Source organism: Notamacropus eugenii, chromosome 5 (assembly GCF_028372415.1).
Source record: "Notamacropus eugenii isolate mMacEug1 chromosome 5, mMacEug1.pri_v2, whole genome shotgun sequence".
NCBI lineage: Eukaryota > Metazoa > Chordata > Mammalia > Diprotodontia > Macropodidae > Notamacropus > Notamacropus eugenii.
The window spans coordinates 27,335,211-27,356,974 of record NC_092876.1 but is presented as its reverse complement, the minus strand read 5'-3'; the positions used below and the strand labels follow the sequence as shown (position 1 = coordinate 27,356,974).

General features: G+C 49.2%; 1 protein-coding gene across 3 annotated transcripts; it reads right to left on the bottom strand.

Moving 5' to 3' along the window:
• Positions 1 to 1,143: 1,143 nt before the first annotated feature.
• Positions 1,144 to 19,597, bottom strand: CBLC (Cbl proto-oncogene C). Of its 3 annotated transcripts, XM_072607950.1 has the most exons (11): positions 19,207 to 19,595; positions 17,587 to 17,733; positions 17,103 to 17,259; positions 16,761 to 16,882; positions 16,439 to 16,576; positions 13,531 to 13,618; positions 8,700 to 8,831; positions 7,241 to 7,360; positions 6,893 to 6,982; positions 2,152 to 2,262; positions 1,144 to 1,805 (listed from the first exon to the last, which is right to left on the bottom strand). In XM_072607950.1, exons 1-11 carry the CDS (start codon positions 19,545 to 19,547, stop codon positions 1,725 to 1,727), a joined length of 1,527 nt encoding a protein of 508 aa, XP_072464051.1. In that variant the 5' UTR covers positions 19,548 to 19,595; the 3' UTR covers positions 1,144 to 1,724. The 3 variants fall into 3 exon arrangements, with proteins under 3 accessions (XP_072464051.1, XP_072464052.1, XP_072464053.1); XM_072607951.1 differs by lacking the exon at positions 2,152 to 2,262 and having other exon boundaries at positions 19,207 to 19,597; XM_072607952.1 differs by lacking the exon at positions 17,587 to 17,733.
• Between the last annotated feature and the right edge of the window lie 2,167 nt (positions 19,598 to 21,764).

Sequence of the window (21,764 nt, the reverse complement as noted above, 5' to 3'; positions counted from 1 at the left end):
GGCCTGGGGAGACTGTCTCCCCGGCGGATCAGGAGCACCTAGATCCTAGATTCAGTCTGGCTAGTGAGTCGGCCTGGGCTGGGCTCTGCTCTCCTGATTTGACCAGTGTCCTAAGCTGAGGTCTCCCAGTCTAACCAATGACCTGAGCTGGGTTCTCCCAGTTTGACTGGGGACCTGAGTTGGGTTCTCCCAATCTGACTGGTTGCCTCCAGTCTAACAAGTAATTTAGGCTGGGTTCTCCCAGTCTGACCAGTGACCTAGGCTGGGTTCTCCAGGTCTAGTCAGTGACCTAGGCTGGGTTCTCTCAGTCTAACAGTCTGACCAGTGAGCTGGCTGGGTTCTCCCACTCTGACTGCCCCAAGTCTGATCAGTGACCTAGGCTGGCTTCCCCCAGTCTGATCAGTGACTTGGGCTGAACTCTCCCAGTCTGACCAGTAGCTCCCGTTGGCTAGGCTGCGCAAAGGGGGTAGCTCCAGATTGCCTCCCTCCCCCTTTCTAGGAATCTGAGGAATTTGCCCCTCCCCCTCATTCCTCCTGGTGGCCCAGCCCTCCCCAGGGGGAGGGAAAGCTAAGAAAGGGGAAGGCCAGGGTCCAAAATCAGGCGTTTTGGGCCTCAAGCAGGTAGGCACGCCAGCTGAGGGGCTGACTGGCCCTTCCTAGCCTGGATGACTGGATATCTGATGGGTGAGAGAGGTGTGCTAAACCTTGTAGCATCATGGAAAAAGAATTGGCCTGGTTTCCAATCCCACCTGTCAGCAGCTCTGTGACCTTTGAGGGTAAGTCCCTTCCACTCACCCAACCTCCTTTCCCTGCTAAAGTCTCTGACCATATGTGCTTCTAATTCCGGGTCCCTGACCAAATTGGTCAGAATGGGAAGGCCACCTGCCTTTTGATGGCTGAGAAATCTGGGTCCCTGAGCAGGGGTGGGGCACTTGAGTCCTCCTTCCAAGTGTCCAGCTGACTGACCCCTGGTGGCTATTTGGAGGACCTCTTTCACTGCACACTGGGCTCTTGGGGTGGGTGAGACCTTTCCTCTCTCCTTCCCTCCCCCTCATTTCCAACAATAAAAATGACAAAAATTTATATGGCTTTTTAAAGATTTAGAAAGTACCTTACATACCACACACACACACACACACGAACTTCTTTGTTGTGTGTTTAATCTCTTACCACAGCCTCTCCCACTCTTGTATCAAAGGACTTTTAGTAAGTTGGCTCTCTGGAGTCCAAGTTCTGGGTTCTGGTCTGTTTGAGCTCTGGACTCTGTTCTAGGTCATCTGGGTTTGGAGTTCTTTTTGGGCTCTGGACTCTGGGCTCTGGGTTCTGAACTCTCTCTGCCTGGACTTTGAGTGCTATCTAGGCTCCACGTTCTGGGCCTCATAGGCTTTTAGTTTTTCCTGGTCTTTGGGCCTGGGCTCCAGTCTCTGTGTGCTGCCTGGGCTATGGATTTTAGCTAGGTTCTAGTTTCTGGCTGGGCTCTGTGTTCATCCTGGGCCCTGATTTGTTGCTGGGTTCTGGTCTCTGACTTAGGTCCAAACTCTGGCTCTGGCTAGGTTTGGGGCTTTGGAATTTCTCTAGTCATTGTGTACTGACTGGACTGGGAAATTTTTTTTTTCTTTCTGATGTTAGGTTCCCAGCTCTGAATCCTGCCTGGTCTCGAATTTCTGCCTGGTTCCTGGGCTTACAGATGCATTGATTTTTAGAGGGGGTAGGGATCTCAGAGATCATTCTGGTCCAAGTCGCTCATTTTCTGGATGAAGCTCACTGGGTTCTCCATTTTCTGCGTCCTGGGCTCTGGTTGGGACCTGTAGAGAAGGAAGAAGTTGGTCAGAGAAGACTGCCAAAAGGGGCACCAAGAAGAAGCAATCTGAGCTCACCTGGGCCTCGTGGGTCCCTCAGGTTTGGCTGCTGATCAGTTCAGGGGCTGCTTTGTTAGATGGATTGCATAAGTTCATTCTTTCTCCTTTGGTGGTCCACAATCATCTAGCTCAGTCAGATCTAGAAGGACCTTCTGTTCTACCTACTCATCTAATAAACCCCTTTGCCAGACCTCGAGGACCCACACTGAGGTCCTTAGGGAACTAGTATGTAGTCCGTTCTTCCAAACACTCTGGTCCCGTTTCAGGCCCGAATCCAGTGCCCTTCACTCACCCTAGTCTGAGCTGAGTCCCAGGGAACAGAGGCGAAGGAACCAATCAGAGGTAAGGCAAATGGGGGCCGGAGTCTTGGCAGGTGCAAGAAAGGTGAAGAGGAGCCTGGGGTCTGGGAAGAACCAAAAAGGACAGAAGCAGGGAATTGTCAGTCAAAGCCCTCCTGGCTAGATGAGGAAATCGAAGATCTGAAAAAGGCTGTGACTGTCCAATTTGTTGTTGTCCAGTCATTTTATCACTTGTGTCTGACTCTTTCTGACCTCATCTGAGGTTTTCTTGGTAAAGATACTAGAGTGGTTTGCCATTTCCTCTCCAGCTCATTTTTACAGGTGAGGAAATGGAGGCAAACAAGGTTAAGTGACTTGCCCAGGGTCACATAGCTAGAGTGTCTGAGGCTGGATTTGAACTCAGGAAGATATTTGCTCAATGGGATGTAGGAAATCAGGAACAAAGGTCGGACCTGATTCTAGGGCACTTACGTTTCAACCTCAGAGCTCTGAATGGCTCTTTCTTCTTTTGCAAGTGTGGAACCCTCTGTGGGTCAGGGAAAGGGCCTTGGACTAGAAGTCAGATGCTACTCATGGGCAAAAGACTTCTTGGAACCTCAGTCTCTTCATCTATCAAAATGAGGGCATGAGACTTAATGGTTTGTAAAAGCACTTCCATCTCTGATATTCTGAGCCCAAGTCCTAGGTTGGCCTTACCCCTTCCAACTCTCCTTCCTCTTCTCTCCTCTGACTCCTGCGCTGGTGGGCTCATCTCTTCTATTTCATCCTATACTTGAGGTAGCTGAGTGGTGAAATGGATAGAGTGCTGGGCCTGGAGTCAGGAAGGTATGAGGTCATCTCTGGCCTCAGACTCTTACTAGCAAGTCCTTAGACAGCCATCATGTCCCCCTTGAGTTCAATCTCCTTGGTCTTTCAATAGATGAAAGCCTGTTCCTTGGGACAGCTCAACTTTTTAGAAAGTTCTTTCTTATGTGTGTGTGTGTGTGTGTGTGTGTGTGTGTGTGTGTGTGTGTGTGTGTGTGCATCAAGATCCCCTGATCAATTGGTTTTTCTTGGTACAGTGGGAAGAGCACTGATTCTGAGGTGAAAAGACATGGGTTCAGATCCTCCTCTGACATTTACTACTTGTATGACTTTCAGTTACTAATTGAAATTCTTTAAGCCTCACTTGTAAAATGCAGAGCTTGGACTGTATGGTTTCTAAGATGCCTTCCAACTATACATTTAGGATTCTTCCTGACCAGATGAAGAAATCCCAAATCAGTGGCATGCTAGGACAATGAAATAGAATTGCCTCTGAACTAAGGGAGAAGAATTGTTTCCACTTTGTTATCCCTTTACTAGGTGTAAAGAAATTCTCTTTGATGGAATTACAGGACAGCTTTCCCATGGTGTACTTAAAAAGCAAGCTCATGTGAACCAAAAGCAAACTTGCTCACTCTGGAGTCAGAGAAGTAATCAGTTCTGAGGAGGTGGCCTTTGGTAGTAGAGAAGAGAGCCAGCTATGGAAGAAGAAGCCAGCCCTTGAGAGGGAAGGCTGTTCCTTCCCTCTGGGGAATAGGGGACATCTCCTTTCCCTTTTCTTTTCCTTTCCTTGGTATGTCACCTCCTGTGAGATTGTAAGCTCCTAAAGGGCAGGGACCTTCTTTCTTTTTTCTTATTTGTATCCCAAGTGCTTAGCACAATGCCTGGAACACAGTAGGTGCTTAAGAAATATTTATTGATTGACTGATCTTCCCCTCTGTCTGCCAAGGTTCTTTGTAGCCTAAGAGACAATACCTCACCCAAAAGAAAAAAATTAACCTTGGCAATGGGAGAGTAGCAGTTGAGTGACCTGCAAAGTTGAGCTCCTGCACCCAAGGAATAATATGAGGAAGCCAAATGAAGAGAAAGAATATTGGAGTCCAGCAGGGACAGAGGCAGAATTTATCTTGATGGCATGTATTTATTCTAAGTGTGACTCTCTGTTAATCAATTTATTAAGCACTTACTATGCATAAAGGTGGACAGCTAGGTGACCTGGAGCCAGCAAAGGCTCATCTTCCTGAATTCAGATACTAGCTGTGTAACCCTGGGCAAGTCACTTAACCTGGTTGGTCTCAGTTCCCACAGGTCTGAAACTACCAAACAACATGTATAAGGGATTAAGCTAAGGGATAGGGATACAAAGAAAATGAAGAAAAAACAGTGCCTGCCCTTGACAAGTTTATATTCTAATGGGTGGGCAGAAGAGACAGAAAGTACATAAAATGGTGCATGTAATTTACATAAGAGAGTGAATGAAAAATAGCCTTAAATGGAAAGGTAGTAGCATTTGGGGGCAGGGGGAGAACCAGGAAAGGTCCTTTTTGGAAGGTGACTTTAAGATGAACCTTGAAGGAAGCCAGTGATCTGGTATCACTGCTCTCTATGTGCCCACTTTTCCCACTGACACTGTTTTGATTTGTGGGACAATGTGACTTAGGTTTTATGGGGAAATGATTTATAACTATTTTTCTTACAATGCCATCTCAGTGAATACCTTTGCTTTGAGCTAATCATATCTACTGGTTGACTTAAAAGAAAAACACAATGGTGGGGGCTTCAGAGCCGTGCACATGCACAGAATACCTTGAACTATACCCCCATAGGAAGTCAATCTTGCAAGTGGGAGTTAATGAGTAACCTGGATGGGACACTAAATAAAATCCCTGTCCCCAGTGCTGACATTCCCTGTTCTAAAATCACTCCTACCTCTGACATTCCGAGTTATATGTGCTAAAGTTCTTTTAGAATTGGGGCAGGTAGGCTGCACGGTGGATGGCGCAACAGCCTTATAGTCAAAATGACTTGAGTTCAAATGTGGCCTCAAACACTTACTAACTGTGTGACCCTGGGCAAGTCACCTGGCCCTGCCTGCCTCATCCTATCTTTAGAGATCTCTCTCAACTCTGACACTGGACCTTCTAACCTGACGGTCTCTATTCTAGCTGGATTTTCTGCTCTAAGAGTCCTCTGGGCTCTGATATCTTAGGATAAAATATAAATAGCTCTCAGCCTAGCCCTTCTCTTTCCAGTGTGGGGGTTGGTTTCTATTGACTTGAAGAGCCCTTTAGTTCTGAGTGTGTCCACCTGCATAAGTGGGCATAGAGGGAGGAGTGTGTGTGTGTGTGTGTATGTGTGTGTGTATGTGTGTGTGAGGGGAGGGCATTTGAGTATACAGAGAAATCAAATCCTTGAAATCAATAGCTGGCCCCTCTTCAAACAAACAAGAGCTCAGAAAGCCAGAGAACACAGCCTGGCCTGGGCAAACAGAGGACTGGCAGGAAGTGGGGGAAGGACACCCTGTCAGCTCCAGCCAAATATGGAGCCAGGTCCAAGCAGCAAATGAAAGGCAGGGTAGGAGGGGGAGCTCCCTCAGGAGCTCAGGGAAGGATTTGGGGGAAGACAAACAGCCAAGGAGAGAGGGCACCAGGCTCTTGGGGTTGTCCACGACCATGAAATCCCAGGGGCCCGCTGGCCATCACCAGTGACTGTGTAGGCCCAGCAAAGGGTCCACAGCAGGCAGAGAGGGGCCCTGGCCCATTCCTGCTCTAGTATAGCTGATCATTTCTGTCTCCTAGAATTAAAGAATAACTGAGGTGGGAGGACCCTAGAACCGGGAATGTCAGAACTGGGAGGGGCCTTAGAACAGAGAATGTCAGAGCTGGGAGAGGCCTTAGAACAGGGAATGTCAGAGCTGGGAGGGGCCTTAGAATAGGGAATGTCAGAGCTGGGAGAGGCCTAGAACAGGGAATGCCAGAGCTGGGAGGGGCCTTAGAACAGGGAATGCCAGAGCTGGGAGAGGCCTAGAATAGGGAATGTCAGAGCTGGGAGAGGCCTTAGAACAGGGAATGTCAGAGCTGGGAGAGGCCTAGAATAGGGAATGTCAGAGCTGGGAGAGGCCTTAGAACAGGGAATGTCAGAGCTGGGAGAGGCCTAGAACAGGGAATGCCAGAGCTGGGAGGGGGCCTTAGAACAGGGAATGTCAGAGCTGGGAGAGGCCTAGAATAGGGAATGTCAGAGCTGGGAGAGGCCTTAGAACAGGGAATGTCAGAGCTGGGAGGGGCCTTAGAACAGGGAATGCCAGAGCTGGGAGGGGCCTTAGAACAGGGAATGTCAGAGCTGGGAGAGGCCTAGAATAGGGAATGTCAGAGCTGGGAGAGGCCTTAGAACAGGGAATGTCAGAGCTGGGAGGGGCCTTAGAACAGGGAATGTCAGAGCTGGAGAGGCCTAGAATAGGGAATGTCAGAGCTGGGAGAGGCCTAGAATAGGGAATATCAGAGCTGGGAGAGGCCTAGAACAGGGAATGCCAGAGCTGGGAGGGGCCTTAGAACAGGGAATGTCAGAGCTGGGAGGGGCCTTAGAACAGGGAATGTCAGAGCTGGGAGAGGCCTAGAACAGGGAATGTCAGAGCTGGGAGAGGCCTAGAACAGGGAATGTCAGAGCTGGGAGAGGCCTAGAACAAGGAATGTCAGAGCTGGGAGGGGCCTAGAATAGGGAATGTCAGAGCTGGGAGAGGCCTAGAACAGGGAATGTCAGAGCTGGGAGAGGCCTTACAGCTTATGCATTCTTAATTTACAGTTGAGGCAGTGAAGGGTAAAACCCCAAGGTCATACAGTAGAAGAGCTAGGTTGAGAACTCAGGTCATTTCCGGCATGTCCAAGAGTCAGGAGGGGTGCAGTGTGTGAGGAAGAGGAGGCTGGCAGCACTCACCAGTTCACTGTTCCCATGGTCTCTCCTATGGAACAGGTCAGGCCTTGGGGGCAAGGGGGGAGCCACCAGAGGGGAATTCCCTGGGCACACCTGGAGGAGATATTGCAGGGAATAAACATTTCTTCCTTTCTCTCCCTGGTCTTCAGCTCTGGTCCTCCCACCCCCTCCTGTGGCCCATCCCCCTAACCTTTCCTCTCTCCCTGTCTTCTCCCTCTCCCTAATCCCTGCCTCTCCAAGACTCCTCCTCTTTATCTCTCCCTACCCCCATCTTTCTCCCCTTCTTCTCTCCTCCCCCTCCTCTATCATTCCCTTCCTTCTAACCACCTCCATCCTCAGGCCAGATCTCACCTTAACTGAGGTCTCCTTGTCTTCCTGCTCTTTTGAGTCCTCAGGGAAAGGCTGGATGGTCACAGACTCCCAACCCTGAATCACACATCGGCAGAAGGGGCAGGTTCGGCCTGGGGATTTCTGGAGGTCGATGAGACAAAGTCAGGGTCTGCGTGCTTGTCCTCTAACCCTGTGCTTAATCTCCAGCTTCTAGCACTTAGCACACAGTAGGTGCTTAATAAGTATTTATTGACTGATGGCTTTAGGCTTGCAACCAATTGGGGATGGGGAATGGAGAGGGGGGAGGGGCAGGAGGGAGAGATGGAGAGATGCACATGAGAAAATATGGGGAGGGACTGAGATGGAGAAAATGATAGAGAGAGAAAGATATACAGGAAGAAAGAGATAGACACGGAGAGATGGAGAGGAAGAGATAAGGAAGGAATGAGAGACGTACTGCTGAGGCAGAGGCAGGCATGAAAAGACTCAGATGAGAGAATGATAGAGAGACGCACGGGGAGAAAGAGGCTCAGATGAACACGTGCATACACAGAGTTCGAGAAGCACAGAAGGTCAGAGTTGGAACGGAACCGAAGCCACGTGGTCCAGGTCTTACCTGGGCAGAAGGGAGGGAGAGCATGAGATAGGAACAAAGGAAGGGGGGGGGGAGGGAGAGAGAGAGAGAGAGAGAGAGAGAGAGAGAGAGAGAGAGAGTGAGAGAGAGAAAGGGAGAGAGAGAGAGGGAAAGAGAGAGGGCGAGAGAGAGAGGGAGAGAGAGAGAGGGAGAAGGAGAGAGACGGAAAGAGAGAGGAAGAGGGAGAGAGAGAGCAGGAGGGAGGGAGGGAGGGAAGGAGAGAGAGAGGGAGAGAGAGAGGGAGAGAGGGAGGGAGAGAGGGAGGGAGAGAGAGAGGGAGAGGGAGAGAGGGGGGGGGGAGAGAGAGGGAGAGGGAGAGAGAGAGGGGGAGGGAGAGAGAGAGAGAGAGAGGGAAAGAGAGAGAGACAGAGAGAGAGGGAGGGAGGGAGAGAGAGGGAGGGAGAGAGAGAGAGAGGGAGAGAGAGGGAGGGAGGAGAGAGAGAGGGAAAGAGAGAGAGACAGAGAGAGAGGGAGGGAGGGAGAGAGAGGGAGGGAGAGAGAGAGAGAGGGAGAGGGGGGGAGAGAGAGAGGGAGAGGGAGAGAGAGACACACACACAGAGAGGGAGAGAGAGGAAGAGGGAGAGAGGGAGAAGAAGAAAAGGAGAGGAAAGAGGAGAAAGAAAAGAAGAGAGAAGATACCAGTTGGAGGAGTTGGGAAAGGGAGATGCAGAAAAAGAGGCAGAAATGGATGGAGATATACAGAGAAGAGATAGAAGGCGAAAGGCAGAGAGACGCAGGGAGACGTCCAGCAAGAGAGATCCTAAGAGGGAGATGGACAGAGAGACAGAAAGAGGGCAGTGACCAGGCCATAGGGACCGGAGGCCCGAGGCCCCTTCCCCTGCCCACCTGCCAGCCTTCCAGGCAGGGGTAGCACAGGAGGTGGCCGCAAGGCTTCAGCCTTGTGTCTTTGTCCCGCTCTGCACAGATCTTGCACTGTTCAAAGGTGGAGTTCATGGTGCAGTACAGTTGAAACTGTTCCTGGGGGTAAAACAAGATCAAAGAGATACTTTGAGCCTGTGAGGCTCATTGGAGACCCTCTTACCTCCCAGCATCACCTCTTGTACCTAACTGAGGCCCAGAGAGGGAGAGAGGATTACTCAGTAGGTCTGGGGCTGAACCTCACACCTGCTAACATCCCTCCCTGGGCCTCAGTTTCCCCATCTGTAAAATGAGACAGGGTAGACCCAAATCATTTCTATTTCAGTGCCTTCAACTCTGACATGCTATGACTTTACGTTCAAGGGACCGCTCTCTAATTGTCCTTTCACCACCCTACCCCCTACTTTGCCAAACCTCAACCCCTGGTTGCTCCCACCATGGGTTTCCTCTGCTCCTCCTCCCATGATGTTGATCAGAATTGGTGAGGATTATGAAGCTGTGCATACCCTCCAAATTTGTGGAATTCCATCTCAACCAGACTTTCACTGCAGCAAGGCCACCCTCAGGTTCCATCTACCCCATTTCCTACACTGGCCATTCCAAGATTTTTCTTCTTTCCTCAAACCTCCCACATCCGCCCTTCCCACACAGGACTCTTACGACTTTAGTGAGAAAAGTAAATCCACTTGTGGCCGACTTCCTTTTCTCCACACTTCAGAATCAGTCAATGTTACTATCCTGTCCCTACTTCCCCTCTCTCCTGCTTTACTGGAGTCTCTGATGAACATGCAGATTTTCCCTTTGTCAAGACCAGTCATCAGATTACACCCACTATTTCTCCCTTCCCCCTACACTTTTCAGTCTCTGTCTTCACTAATTTTCCCCTCAGTTAGACCTGCCAACCTTTCGAGCTATTACCTAACTTTCCTCTTCCCTTTCTTAGTCATAGTCTTATAAATAGCTATCTTATAGGTCCTGCTTCCCTGGTGACTGTGGCTCCATCTGAGGCTTGGGTCATCTTTGACCCAAAGGCTTTCAGGGTGACCAGGAAGGACACTATGCAACCTGGGCCAAGGGTACCAGCGAGAACTGCAGCCCCAACAATGATGGGGAGCCTCCCCCACCCCCATCTAATGAGAGAGAGCGAGGATGACATGAAAGAAAAGTCTGAGCACTTGCTGAATTGGCACTGGGCAAGGCCAATGGATTTTGTGTTGCCACAAAACACAAGGGCCTGCTGGCCTGGTCATCTCCCCTCCTCCCCAGGTCAGCAGAAGCAGCAGATCATCCTCTCCGGAAGGACCAGAACTGGGCCTGTGCCAGCAAAAGCAACGTTGTAGTTCCATGATGGAGCTCCTGTGGACTTTGCTAGCCAGATTAAGCTAATGGATGAAGCAGAACTTAAGGTTATATGGCCTGAGGAATTAGTCTGTTGTGGGTGGAGTGGGAAAGAAAAACAACCTCTTCCCTAACAGTGTGGACCTTTAAAAAAAAACAAACAAACCAGAAAATTGGAGCCATATCGTGAAGACAGCAGGGAAGTGTCTAGAACTCACTCAGGGGCACTGGCCTTCCCAGACCTGCCAATTACACACATCTATAAGGGAATGGTCTTTGAAAGCCCAGGATCTAATAACAGAAAAGAGACCACACCTGCTTGTAAAAGGTTTAGCCTGCCTGGGGGGATCTCTTGAGGCCTGGAAGATGAACTTGAAGAGGGTCCCAACTCCTGACTGGAGGAGGAGAATCAGCACAGAGCTGGACACAGGGAAGTTGGAAGGACACAGCCGGAGCAGAAGCATTATCGGAGGCAAGCAGCAGATAGGAGGGCCAGGGCCAGGGCTAGGGCTGCTTGTCTCAACTGGACAAGACAAGAATTGGTGTTGCTGAAATTCCCCCTCCCCTTCCTGTAGACCCTGAACTGATCACCTTAGATTTCAATGCCTGCCTTGAGCTCTTTCATGGGAAGCCTTTTCCTTTGAGTTTCGGAAGGGGAAACTGTTTATCTTTCTTTGTTTTAAATGTTGACTTTGTCTTTATAGTGGTAACTGCCAGCCATCCCTGTTGATGTTGTACTTATCGGAAATACAGTTGACAGGAATTAAATGATGGGATTTGGGGGGGGGAGGCGGGGTTTGAACATCCTCAGAGGAAAAAGAGATATGTCTAACATGGATATTTTGCCAGAATCCCTGTCTCTGACTGGGGGCTTGTAGCTTACAAAATGATGGAGATTTACAGATTCTAGAGTGGAGAAGAAACATTTATAAGTGGGAAAATTAATAGAATGAAGGACGAAGTAGTAGTGGTCTTCCCACCATCCTTTTAATGCTGCTCTAAGATTTACACATGCTGACTTCAGCTGGGTTCTCTTTACTGCCTGGAAATCCTTTTATTTTTCTCTGATGAACTCCTTCTCACCTACCTCCTGTCTTCTTAAACCCCCCACCCCCAATCCATCTCCACCCCATTTGCTCTGTGCAGATAGACTGACAGCATTTTATGAGATGATAGAGATCATCCCATGTGACCTCCCTCATCTCCTCTCTCCTCATTTGAGACGTTTCTGTGTTTCTTTCATCCTCTCTCTTTTCCCTTTGGTCTCTGAGATTGACCCCACAGGCTCACCCAACTTTTGTTCTTGACCTCCCCTCCCCCTTTCCCAGTTTTCCTTCACTTTTTCATTCCTTCTTCCTGTCTCTTTCTTTGCTACCTCTAAATATGCTCCCTAATGCTAGAGATCTTGCCCTTGACCTGGTCATTTCCTTAGGAAGTCATCCTTTTTCTTCCTCTTCATTGTTCCTCTCTCAGAAAGTCTACCCTTTCCATATCCATCTGAGGCTTTGAGGATTTGAACTCGGGTCTTCCTGAATTCTTTCTACATTCAATAAATTTGCTCCTCATCACCCACAAACACCAGCATAATGTAGCTTTTGACCCTATCCCTCAACCAAAATGGCTTTTTCCAAAGTCACCACTGATTTGTCCACTGCCAAATTTGGCAGTCTTTCCACAATCCTCATTCTCCTTCTGCAGCATTCAACACTGTTGATCACCCTTTCCGTCTGGATCCTCTTTCCTCTTCATATTTTTACAATGAGGTTCTTCTCCCACCTGTTTGACAGCTCCTTCTCAGTCTCTTTTACTGAATCATCACTCATATTTTTACTACTGTTAAACAGTCCTGTCTGACTCTTTGTGACCCTATTTGGGGTTTTCCCAAAGTGCAGGTCTGGCCATGCCACTCCTTTGATCAGGAAACTCTAGAGTCTCCCTATTGCCTCTAGAATCAAACACAGGCGCCTTGCTTTGGCATTTAATGCCCTTCACAACCTGTCTTTCTGACCTTATAATTAATGCATTCATTCAATTCAGTAAACATATATTAAATGCTTACTATATGCGAAGTTCTGGGGATACAAAAAGAGGCCAAAGAAAGTGCCTGCCCTGCAGGAGCTTAAGATCTAGTGGGGGTGGGGATAACATGCAGACAAAGCTAGTTAGCTAGAAAATAAATAGGAAATGATTAACAGAGGGAAGGCCTTGGAATTAATAGGAGTGAGGGAAGGCTAAGACTCAAAGAGGCCAGGGAGATCAGTAGTTGGAGGAGAGGAGGGAGAATATTCCAGGCACTTGACAGTCAGAGAGAAGGCCCAGAGCTGAGATGGAGTGGATGAGGCTGTTGTGCCTCACTGTCCTTTCCATCCTCCATGGTCCAGCCAAATGATCTTGCTTTTTTTCCTATCTCCTGTGCATGGTCTTGCCTGGGCCTTTCTCACCTCTAGTTTTTGAATCTCTGTATACCCTCAACTCCTATTTCAACTCTCAAAGCCTCTTCTGATCATGGCAGCTGGAATTAGGAAGGGCTGAATTCAGATCCACCCTGACACTTCCTAGCAGCATGATCCTGGGCAAGTCACTTAACCCATGTTTGCCTCAGTTTCCTCAATTGTAAAATAAGGATAATAATAGCCCCTCCCTCTCAGGGTTGTGTCAGGATCAAATGAAATCATGCTCGTAAAGCACTTAGTACAGTACCTGGCACACAGTAAGCGCTATAGAAATGTCAGCTGTCATTCTATCTCACATTTATATTGTGCAAAGCCCTTTACAGGTAGTGTCTCAGCTGATCCTCACAACAACCCTGGGAGGCAGGTGCCATTATTCCCCCCTTTTTACAGTGGAGGAAACTGAGGCAAACAGAGGTTAAGTGACTTGCCCAGGGTCACAGAGCTAGTAAATGTTCTGGGCTGTATTGAAATTCAGGCCTTCCTAAGATTCCAGGTCCAGCCCTCCACGCACTGTGCCACCAAGCTGCCACATATTTTTAATTACTATTCTTCTTCTCCTTCCACCCCCAGCTGTTGGTGCCTCCTCCCCATCCCACTCTCTTGTAATCATTTGCGTAGTATTTATGAACGTGTTATCTGCCCTAATGGAATCTAAGCCTGAGCATGGGAACTGAGGTATTTCTGTCTTTGTAACCCCAGCGCAGGGGTCTAGTAGGGACTATAGATGCATCTATTGATTAAGTGGTGAGAACTCTTTTAGCTTTGACAACCCATATTCTATGTTCTAAGGCCCCTCCCAGCTCTGACATCTCCTGTTCTATGGCCCCTCCCAGCTCTGACATTCCATTTTCTATACTCTCAGGACCTTTTAGCTCTTACGCTCGAAGAAGGAGGGCTACAAAACAAAGGACAGACTGCCAGAGTGAGCAGGACTGGGCAGATGGACATTGCTGACTGATTGTGGGGCAGGTGGGAGCTGCAGAGGGATGATAAATGGGAAAACTTACCTGTGAGACCTCAATGTGTCCCTGATCCTTAACTTCTGCCAGCTCAGACAGGTCTGGATTCACATTCTTCCCATCTGGATAGAGGAAACTGAGGGAACATGATAGTGTGGCACTCATGGGGGCAAGGAATGAGGGTAATTCGCAAGCCATGCATAGCACCCCTTCCTATCAAATACAGCCTGGGTGAAAAGTCGAGCCTTTCCATTCTAGATCAACCCTTCCACATCCTCTCTGCTTATTAGTGTCTTTCCCTTTCTACTCACAATATCCTCCTCCAGGAAGTAAACCTGGACTGACTGAGCCAAGGGCATTGTCAGAATGGGTGGCCTTTGAGAGTAAGTGTTTAACTTTGTGCCTCAGAAAGTATGAGGCACATTGTGCTCTTGCGCCAAGAGGAGAAACATCAGGCCATCGAGTGACCCATCTGCAGAGAAAGTGAGCAGATTTTGAGCTCCAAAGAGACAGTCCCAGGAAGCTGTTGGATATTTAGAGCTAGGGGAGAGCATTAGAATTGAGGTTGGAGGGTCTTTATAACACAGAATGCCCTAGCTGGAAAGGTACTTAGAACAGAAGATGTCAGAACTGAGAAGGACCTTAGAATAAGAAATATTGGTGCTTTAAAGGGAGAATAATAGACTGATGTAGTGATCTTAACATCCCTGATATCCATGATGGTGTGGTTACTGATCTAGAGCCAGACATCTTGGAGAATGAAGTCAAGTGGGTCCTAGGAACCATTGCTAACAATAAGCCTGGTGGAGGTGATGGAATTCCAGCTGAGCTATTTAAAATCCTGAAGGATGATACAGTTAAAGTGCTATACTCAATATGTCAGCAAAATTGGAAAACACAACAGAGGCCACTGGATCAGAAAAGATCGTGTTATATCCCAGCCCTAAGGAAGAACAATGCCAAGGAATGGTGAAATGACTGAATAATCAGGCCAGCAAGGCTATGTTTAAAATTCTGCAAGCTGGGCACCAGAAGAGCAGTCTGGTTCTCAAAGAGGCAGCGAAACAAGAGACCAAATTGCCAACATTCGCTGGGTTGTGGAGTAAAGAAGCTTTAGAAAACCATCTTCTGCTTCATTGACTAGACTAAAGCCTTTGACTGTAGGGATCACAACAAAATGTGGCACGTCCTCAAAGAGATAGGAGGACCAAATCATCTTACTTGTCTCCTGAGAAACCTGTATGTGGGTCAAGAAGCAACAGTTAGAATTGAACATGGAATAACTGATTGGTTTAAGATTGGAAAAGGAGTATGACAAGGCTGTGTATTGTCACCTTATTTAACTAATATGTAGAGTAAATCATGTCAAATGCCAGTCCAGACAAATCAAAAGCCAAAATTAAGTTTGCTGGGAGAAATATCAACAATCTCAGATATGCAGATGATACTACTCTGATGGAAGAAGTCAAGAAGAATTGAGAAGCTTCTTGATGAGGGTGAAAGAGGAGAGTGTAAATTCTGGCTTGAAGCTTAACATAAAAAAAACCCCAAAAACTAAGATCTTGGCAACTGGTCCCATCACTTCCTGGCATATAGAGGGAGAAAAAATGAAAGCAGTGTCAGATTTTATATTCTTGGGCTCAAAGATCATTGCAGATGGCGACTGCAACCGTGAAATTAAAAGACACTTGCTCCTTGGAAGGAAAGCTATGGCAGATCTGAACAACATATTGAAAAGAAGTGGAGACATCACTTTGTTGACAAAGGTCCATACAGCGAAAGCTATGGTTTTTTCAGTAGCAAGGTATAACTGTGAAAGTTTAACTGTGAGGAATGCTGAGTGGTGCAGAATTGATGCTTTTGGATTGTGGTGCTGGAGATGACTTTTGAGACAGCAAGGAGGTCAAATCAGTCAATCCTTGAAGAAATTGATCCAGATTGTTTACTGGAAGGTCAGATACTGGAGCTGATGACAGAACTCATTGGAAAAGACCCTGATGCTGGGAAAGATTGAAGGCAAAAGGAAAAGGGGATGATGAGAGGAGGAGATGGATGGATGGTGTCATGGAAACAGTGAACATAAACTTGGACAGACTTTGGGAAAGAGTGGAGGAAAGATGGGCCGGGCCTGCTATGCATAGTCTTTCAGATCACAAAGAGCTGGACACGACTGGACAACAACAATGCAAGTGATGATAACATAATCTAGCATTTATATAGCATTTTAAGGTTTGCAAAAATATTTTATAAATATTATCTCATTTTTTGCCTTGATCATATATACTAGGAGACCATATACCCTGAGAGGTAGACCCTGTCATTATCTCCACTGGACAGATGAAGAAAGTGAGGCAGACAGAAGCAAAGGGACTTGTCCAGGGTCACACAGATAGGAAGGCAGGGATGTTATATTGAATGCCTGAGATGGAAGTCAGTCTAGATTATAGACTGTTAGAATAAGAATGGCCCTTAGAACCCAGAAAGCCAGCACTGGGATTAGGGAGACTTAAGGTCAGCGAGGGGAGGGGCCCTTGGACATCATTTTGTTCTGATCTCCTCCTTTGACAGAGAAGGAAACTGAGGAAAACTAAACAAGAAGTCTGAGTCAGTCCTAGGATTGAGTGGAGAAGTCTTCCCTCTGGTGGACAGTACTGGTAATGGCAGCTGAGTAAGGGCTACCTGAAAGGATGGGAGCCCACTGGCACCTCAGGAAAACTTGGAGCTGCAAGGCCAGTTAGAAACCCAAGCCAATGCCCTCCTTTGACAGAGGAGGAAACTGAGGCCCACAATGGGAATGTGACTTATCCACAGTCACAAAGAATGTATGAACTGGGAGGAATCTTGGAGATCACCTGGTACCCCCTTTTCATTCTTAAGTAGGAAAGAGCAAAGCAGAGCTGGTGTGGCCATAGTTCAGTAGCCACCCTCCCCAGAGCTGGGACCAGACTGGACTTACCAGCCTTTCTTCTGGCCTTCTCTCAGGGTCTGGAAAAGTGGTTTGTTCAGAGGAATCATCTGCAGGACCTGGCCGTCCTCACTCACATAGCCAATGGCCCACTGACCTAGGCGGGTACAGCTCAGGCGGAAGATGTAGCTTAGGGAGGAAAGGTGGGGCTTAACAAGACCTTCCAGTCCCCCATCGTCCACCCTGACCCCCGCCCTGTCAGGCACCTGCTCCCACCAGAATTGAGGCCTCAGGGTCCCGGCCTCCTTCCTATTGCCCCCAAGGCAGATCTCCTTCTCTCCCCAACCCTGCCCCTTTCCCTGCTATGCCCCACCTGCCAGGCTTGTCCAGGTAGGTCTGCAGGCGGGCCTTCACCTCTGCATAGGTGATGAAGGCCATGTAGCCTGGGTGAGTAACAGCCAACAGGGTCCAATTTTTGAGTAGAGAAGCCCAAGGCTGCAAAGGAATATAGAGTAAGAGGAGGGGGCCGGCCCCCCTCAGGGGCTTAGGTATCCTGATCCCCCAGCCATCACTCTCTTCTGCAACCCAGGCATCCAGATCCCTCCTCCCTTCTCAGGGACCCAAGTGTCCTGATTCCCCCAGCCTATTCAGGGACTCAAGCACTCTGGACCATGGACCTTTCTGGTCTATCTGATACCCCAGGCCCTCTGGAGACCTGGAAAAGACGGGTGAAGACGTCAAACTCGAAGATGGACACATGCCCACTGACAGTCAAGTCGATGGTGGACTTCAGAGCCTGGGCCATAGCACCAGGCTTCACGGGGTGGTGAGAGCTCAGCAGCTTCTCAAATTCTTCCCACACAATCACACACCTAGGAGGCCAGAAAGACAAGCTCGCCCCCACCTCCTCCTGGTGCCAAAGGAGGGCAGGGACTGAAGGTGAAAGGGGTAGTGGGCATCTCTCTGGGCTTCAGCTGCCCACCTTTAAAGTGGGGTGTGGTCACCTCTGAACCTGGACATTCCCTGTTCTAAGGCCCTCTGAACACTGACATCCCTTCTTCTAAGGGCCCTCTTAGCTCTAGCACTGTCATTTTATAACTGTCACTTAGATCCAGAGGGTGACAAGAGATGCAGGACTAGACATGAGGGCCCTTCATCTCCAGGTGTGTCGTTGGTGGTGAGATGCTCCCATAGCTCACCTCTTTCCGCAATTCTCTCTCCAAAATTCCTGAGCCTGGGATTTGCCTAGCTGGTATGTGTGCCCACAGTAGTGCCCGTCAGGGAAGAGAGCTCTGAGCTCCTCGTACATGTGACTGAAGATCAAGGCCAGCTTGGTCAGCTGCCTCCTGGGGAAAGACCAAGGTGAGGTCCCTTCACATCCCTGAGCAGCCAGGATCCTACTGCACAATCCCCAGGGTCTGTCTGATGATCTTGGGGTTCCCTGGATGAGATCATGGGAGTCCCCACTACAGGGGCCAGATTTCTGTATTCTTTTCCACTCAAGGGTCTGAATTGTCCAAAGCACAGGGAGATGGATTGATCTGCTGGGATATGTCAGAAGTGACATTTGAACCTAGGTCTTCTGACTCAGAGGTCAGTTCTCTGCTCTCCCTCAGGCTACCTTAAGAGAGTCCTGGTGTCCAGGAGGGAGGTGACAATTGCCCCCTGCACTCTGGCCAGATCAGACCCCACCGGGAGTGTAAAGGGAGTTCAATTCGGGCACTGCATTTTAAGGAGGGAAGAGCCAAGTGAGGGGTTAGGGGTAAGCAGGACTGGAGGGTCCAGTGTACCAGTCAGCTGAGGGAGCTGGGGGATAAAAGAGAGCAGCTAGGGGTGGAGCAGGGCAGGGTTATCAGTCAGCCAAGACATTCTCTGTGTGTGTGCCCTCTCCTTGCATCCTCTACTAGGGACATAGCACCAGGGAGCTAAGGAAGAGGACTGAACAAGTAAAAGGGGCTGAGCTGCCTGTCAGTGGAAGGCTTCCAGCCATGGTTGGTGTGGTAGAGGGGATTCTTGTCCAAGGACAGGTGGTACTCTTTGTTTCTGAGTAGTCACAATAGCTAGCATTTATGTGGAGCTACGAGGTGGCGCCATAGTGCACAGAGTGCTGAGCCTGGAGTTAGGAAGCCTCATCTTTCCTGAGTTCAAATCCACCCTCTGACACTTTCTAGCTGTGTGACCCTGTCTGCTTCAGTTTCCTCATCTCTAAAATCAGCCAGAGAAGGAAATGACAATCCGCTCCAGTGTTTTTGGCAAGAAAACCCCAAACGGAGTCATGGAGAGAAGCACAGAAGCATTTACAAAGTGGCCTAAAGCTCACTAAGCACTTTGCAGATGTTATCAGCTGGTATTCACAACAACCTTCGGAGGAAGGTGGTTCTATCATCCCCATTTTGCAGATAAGAAAGCTGAGGCTGAGGTTAAGTGAATTGCCTGGGTCACATGGTAGGTATGATGGGCAGGTTTGAAAGTCCAGAACTGTGTCCATTAACCCCACCCAGATGCCTGCTGCTTCTGAGGTCCCTCCCAGATCAGATCGGGGATTCCAGCCCCCCCAAGGGACGTGCTTGGCAGGCCCCTACAGGGACCCTAGAGAGTCAGCTGGTGCCTCTTTTGCTTCCGAGGGTCAGAGTCTATAGAAGATTCACAAATGAGGGTAGGAGGTGTGGAAACCAACCTGGATTCAGCCCAGGACTGTCCAGTCCCTGGACCGGCCCAGCATGGCCAGTGTCATTAGGGCTTGCTGGCTCTGGGAGGATTGGAGTTAGGGGCTGAGTCCCGGAGATGGGAATGGGGAATGAACCCTCCCCCATCCTCACCTGTAGCCAGGGCCCTCCCAGAAGATCTTGCTCCCTGCGGGGAAGAGGGCAGCTACCTGCTGTACCTTCTGGCCCAGGTTAGTCAGGAAGCCAGCTAGGAAGTCAGCGGCTCCACCAGGCTCCTGGGGGCCTCCCCCAGCCTGCCTTCTGGCTTCTGCTACCTGATGCAGCAGCCTGGCCATCTTGGGGACCAGGTCAGGCAAGGAGGGGGGGCTAGAATCCAGGTTGGGCACTCGGCATAAGATGGATTCCAGGTGCTCCAGGGCCTTCAGAACCCTGGCCAGGGCCTTCTGCTCCCCCCGGGAATCCCGGGGCAAGCGGGGCCAGGCTGAGGAGGCCATGGAGAGCTAATCCCTGGGAGGAAGAAGGCTGAGAAATGCCCGCCCAAGGGTGTGGGCAGGAAGGGGAGGGAGCAGGCAGGCACTGATAGGGCAAGATACCTGGCTTCCCAAGGGCAATGTCCAGTGCCCTGGACATTGGGGTCCAGGAGAGGCCAAGAGGAAGATGATTTGAAGGTCTGAGGCCCTAGAAGCAGAGCTGGGTCTCCAGGTGCCTGGATTACTGAGAGGGAGCAAGGGGGCCTGGGAGGCCCCTGGGTACCTGGGGGAGCTCAGGACAGGATGCGGGAGCCCCTAGATTCCTGAGAGGAACTGGCCTGTGATTTCAGAAGCTTAGGTCCCCAGGGGGCCATCCAAGGCTCTACCAGCAAAGGGTGGGGGGCAGGTATGCTGGAGAGGCGGGATTGGGCAGGGCCAGGCAGGGGCCCAGTTTCTTCCAAGCTGGAGGTGGGGAGGAGGGAAGCCCAGAACTCTGAACCGGTGGAACCAGTAAGAGGAGCTAGGTGGGGCAGCAGCCACAGCAGGACAGGGCTGGTGGCCACGAGGGGGCACTGTGGCTCCTCCTGCTAAGCCTTCCCCCCAGCTCTTGGTCCAGCAGGGGCCAAGAACCATGGTCAGGGCAGGAGGGTTCCCACCCCTCCTCCCATCCCCCTCTATGGCCCTCTTTGGGGAAGAGAGGACCCTAAGTGTGAGCACACACACACACACACACACACACACACACACAAAAGTGCGTGCACACACACGCAGATATTACAAAAGGGGCCAAAGTTACATCCATGTAACATTACATACATGTTAATACATGGGCACACCCATGCAGTCTTGGGACCTACTCACAGAGAGACACAGTCACACAATCTAATAGTCAGTACACGTTGATTAAGAGCCTACTATGTGTCAGACATAGGGCAGCTAAGTTTTGCCACAGTGGACAGAATGCCAGGCCAGGAAAAACTCATCTTCCTGAGTTCAAATCCACCCTCAGACACTTCTAGCTGTGTGACCCTGGGCAAGTCACTTCACCCTGTCTGCCTCAGTTTCCTCATTTGTAAAATGAGCTGGAGAAGGAAATGGCAAACCACTGCAGTATCTCTGCCAAGAAAACCCCAAATGGGGTCATGGAGAGTCAGACACAACTGAAGTGACCGAACAACAATTAAAAGCCAAACAGAGGGTTTTTATAGTTGATGCTAAAGATAATTAGGAGCCCCTGGAGTTTACTAGGTAGGGATTGACATGGTGAGACCTGTTATTTTAGGAAGATCATTATATTAGCTGAGTGGTAGATAGATTGGAGTGGGGAGAGACTGGAGACAGGAACACTCACCAGTCTGCTATTCAGTCTCATGCATGGTCTCCCTTATAGACAGAGAAAAACACATATTTTTTATTATTTAAAAATACATATTTAATGCAGTTGATTGAGTTCTATGCCCAGAGTCAAGAAGATAGGAGTTCAAATCTGGATTCAGTCGCTTATTAGTTATGTAATCCTGGGAAAGTCACCTAGTTACTGCCTCAGTTTCCTCAAATGTTGAATGGGGATAATAAGATAATAACAACTCCCAGAGTTGTTGTGAGGATCAGATAAGATAATATTTGTAAAGTAGTTGGCACAGTGCCTGGCACATAGTAGGCACACCTCCCTCCCCAACCCTAATCCTGCCCCCCACCCCACGTCTTCCCATATGAGCAAGTGCACAAAGTAGAAAAAGAAAATTGTCCATGAAACTGTGAAACTCTATTACACACACCTTAGTTTTCCTTTTAAACATCTAATAAGTTCATCACGTAACTTTCAAAACTGTCCCCTTTGGCGACTCAGAGATTTAAGGATAAGTAGTGGATTTAGGATTTCGTTGGGAACTCTCTCGACCAATTTGGGTCTCCAATCTTTTAGAGAGCTGTCTGAGACTTGAGAGGTTAAGTGACCTGCTCAGGGTCACCCAACCAGTATGTGTCAGGGACTGGGCTGGAACCCAAATGTTCCTGGAGGGCTCTCTACCCGCTAAACCATCCTGTCTCTCAAGCTGTCTTTGTCTGCATAGAGAAGTACTGAGACCTACTGATACATAAAACGTTCACTCATGTCTCATTTTACAAATGAGGAAACTGAGGCAGACAGGGTGAAGTGACTTGTCCAGGGTCACACAGCTAGGAAGTGCCTGAGGCTGGATTTGAACTCTGGGAGATGAGTCTTTCTTACTTTAGGCCAGG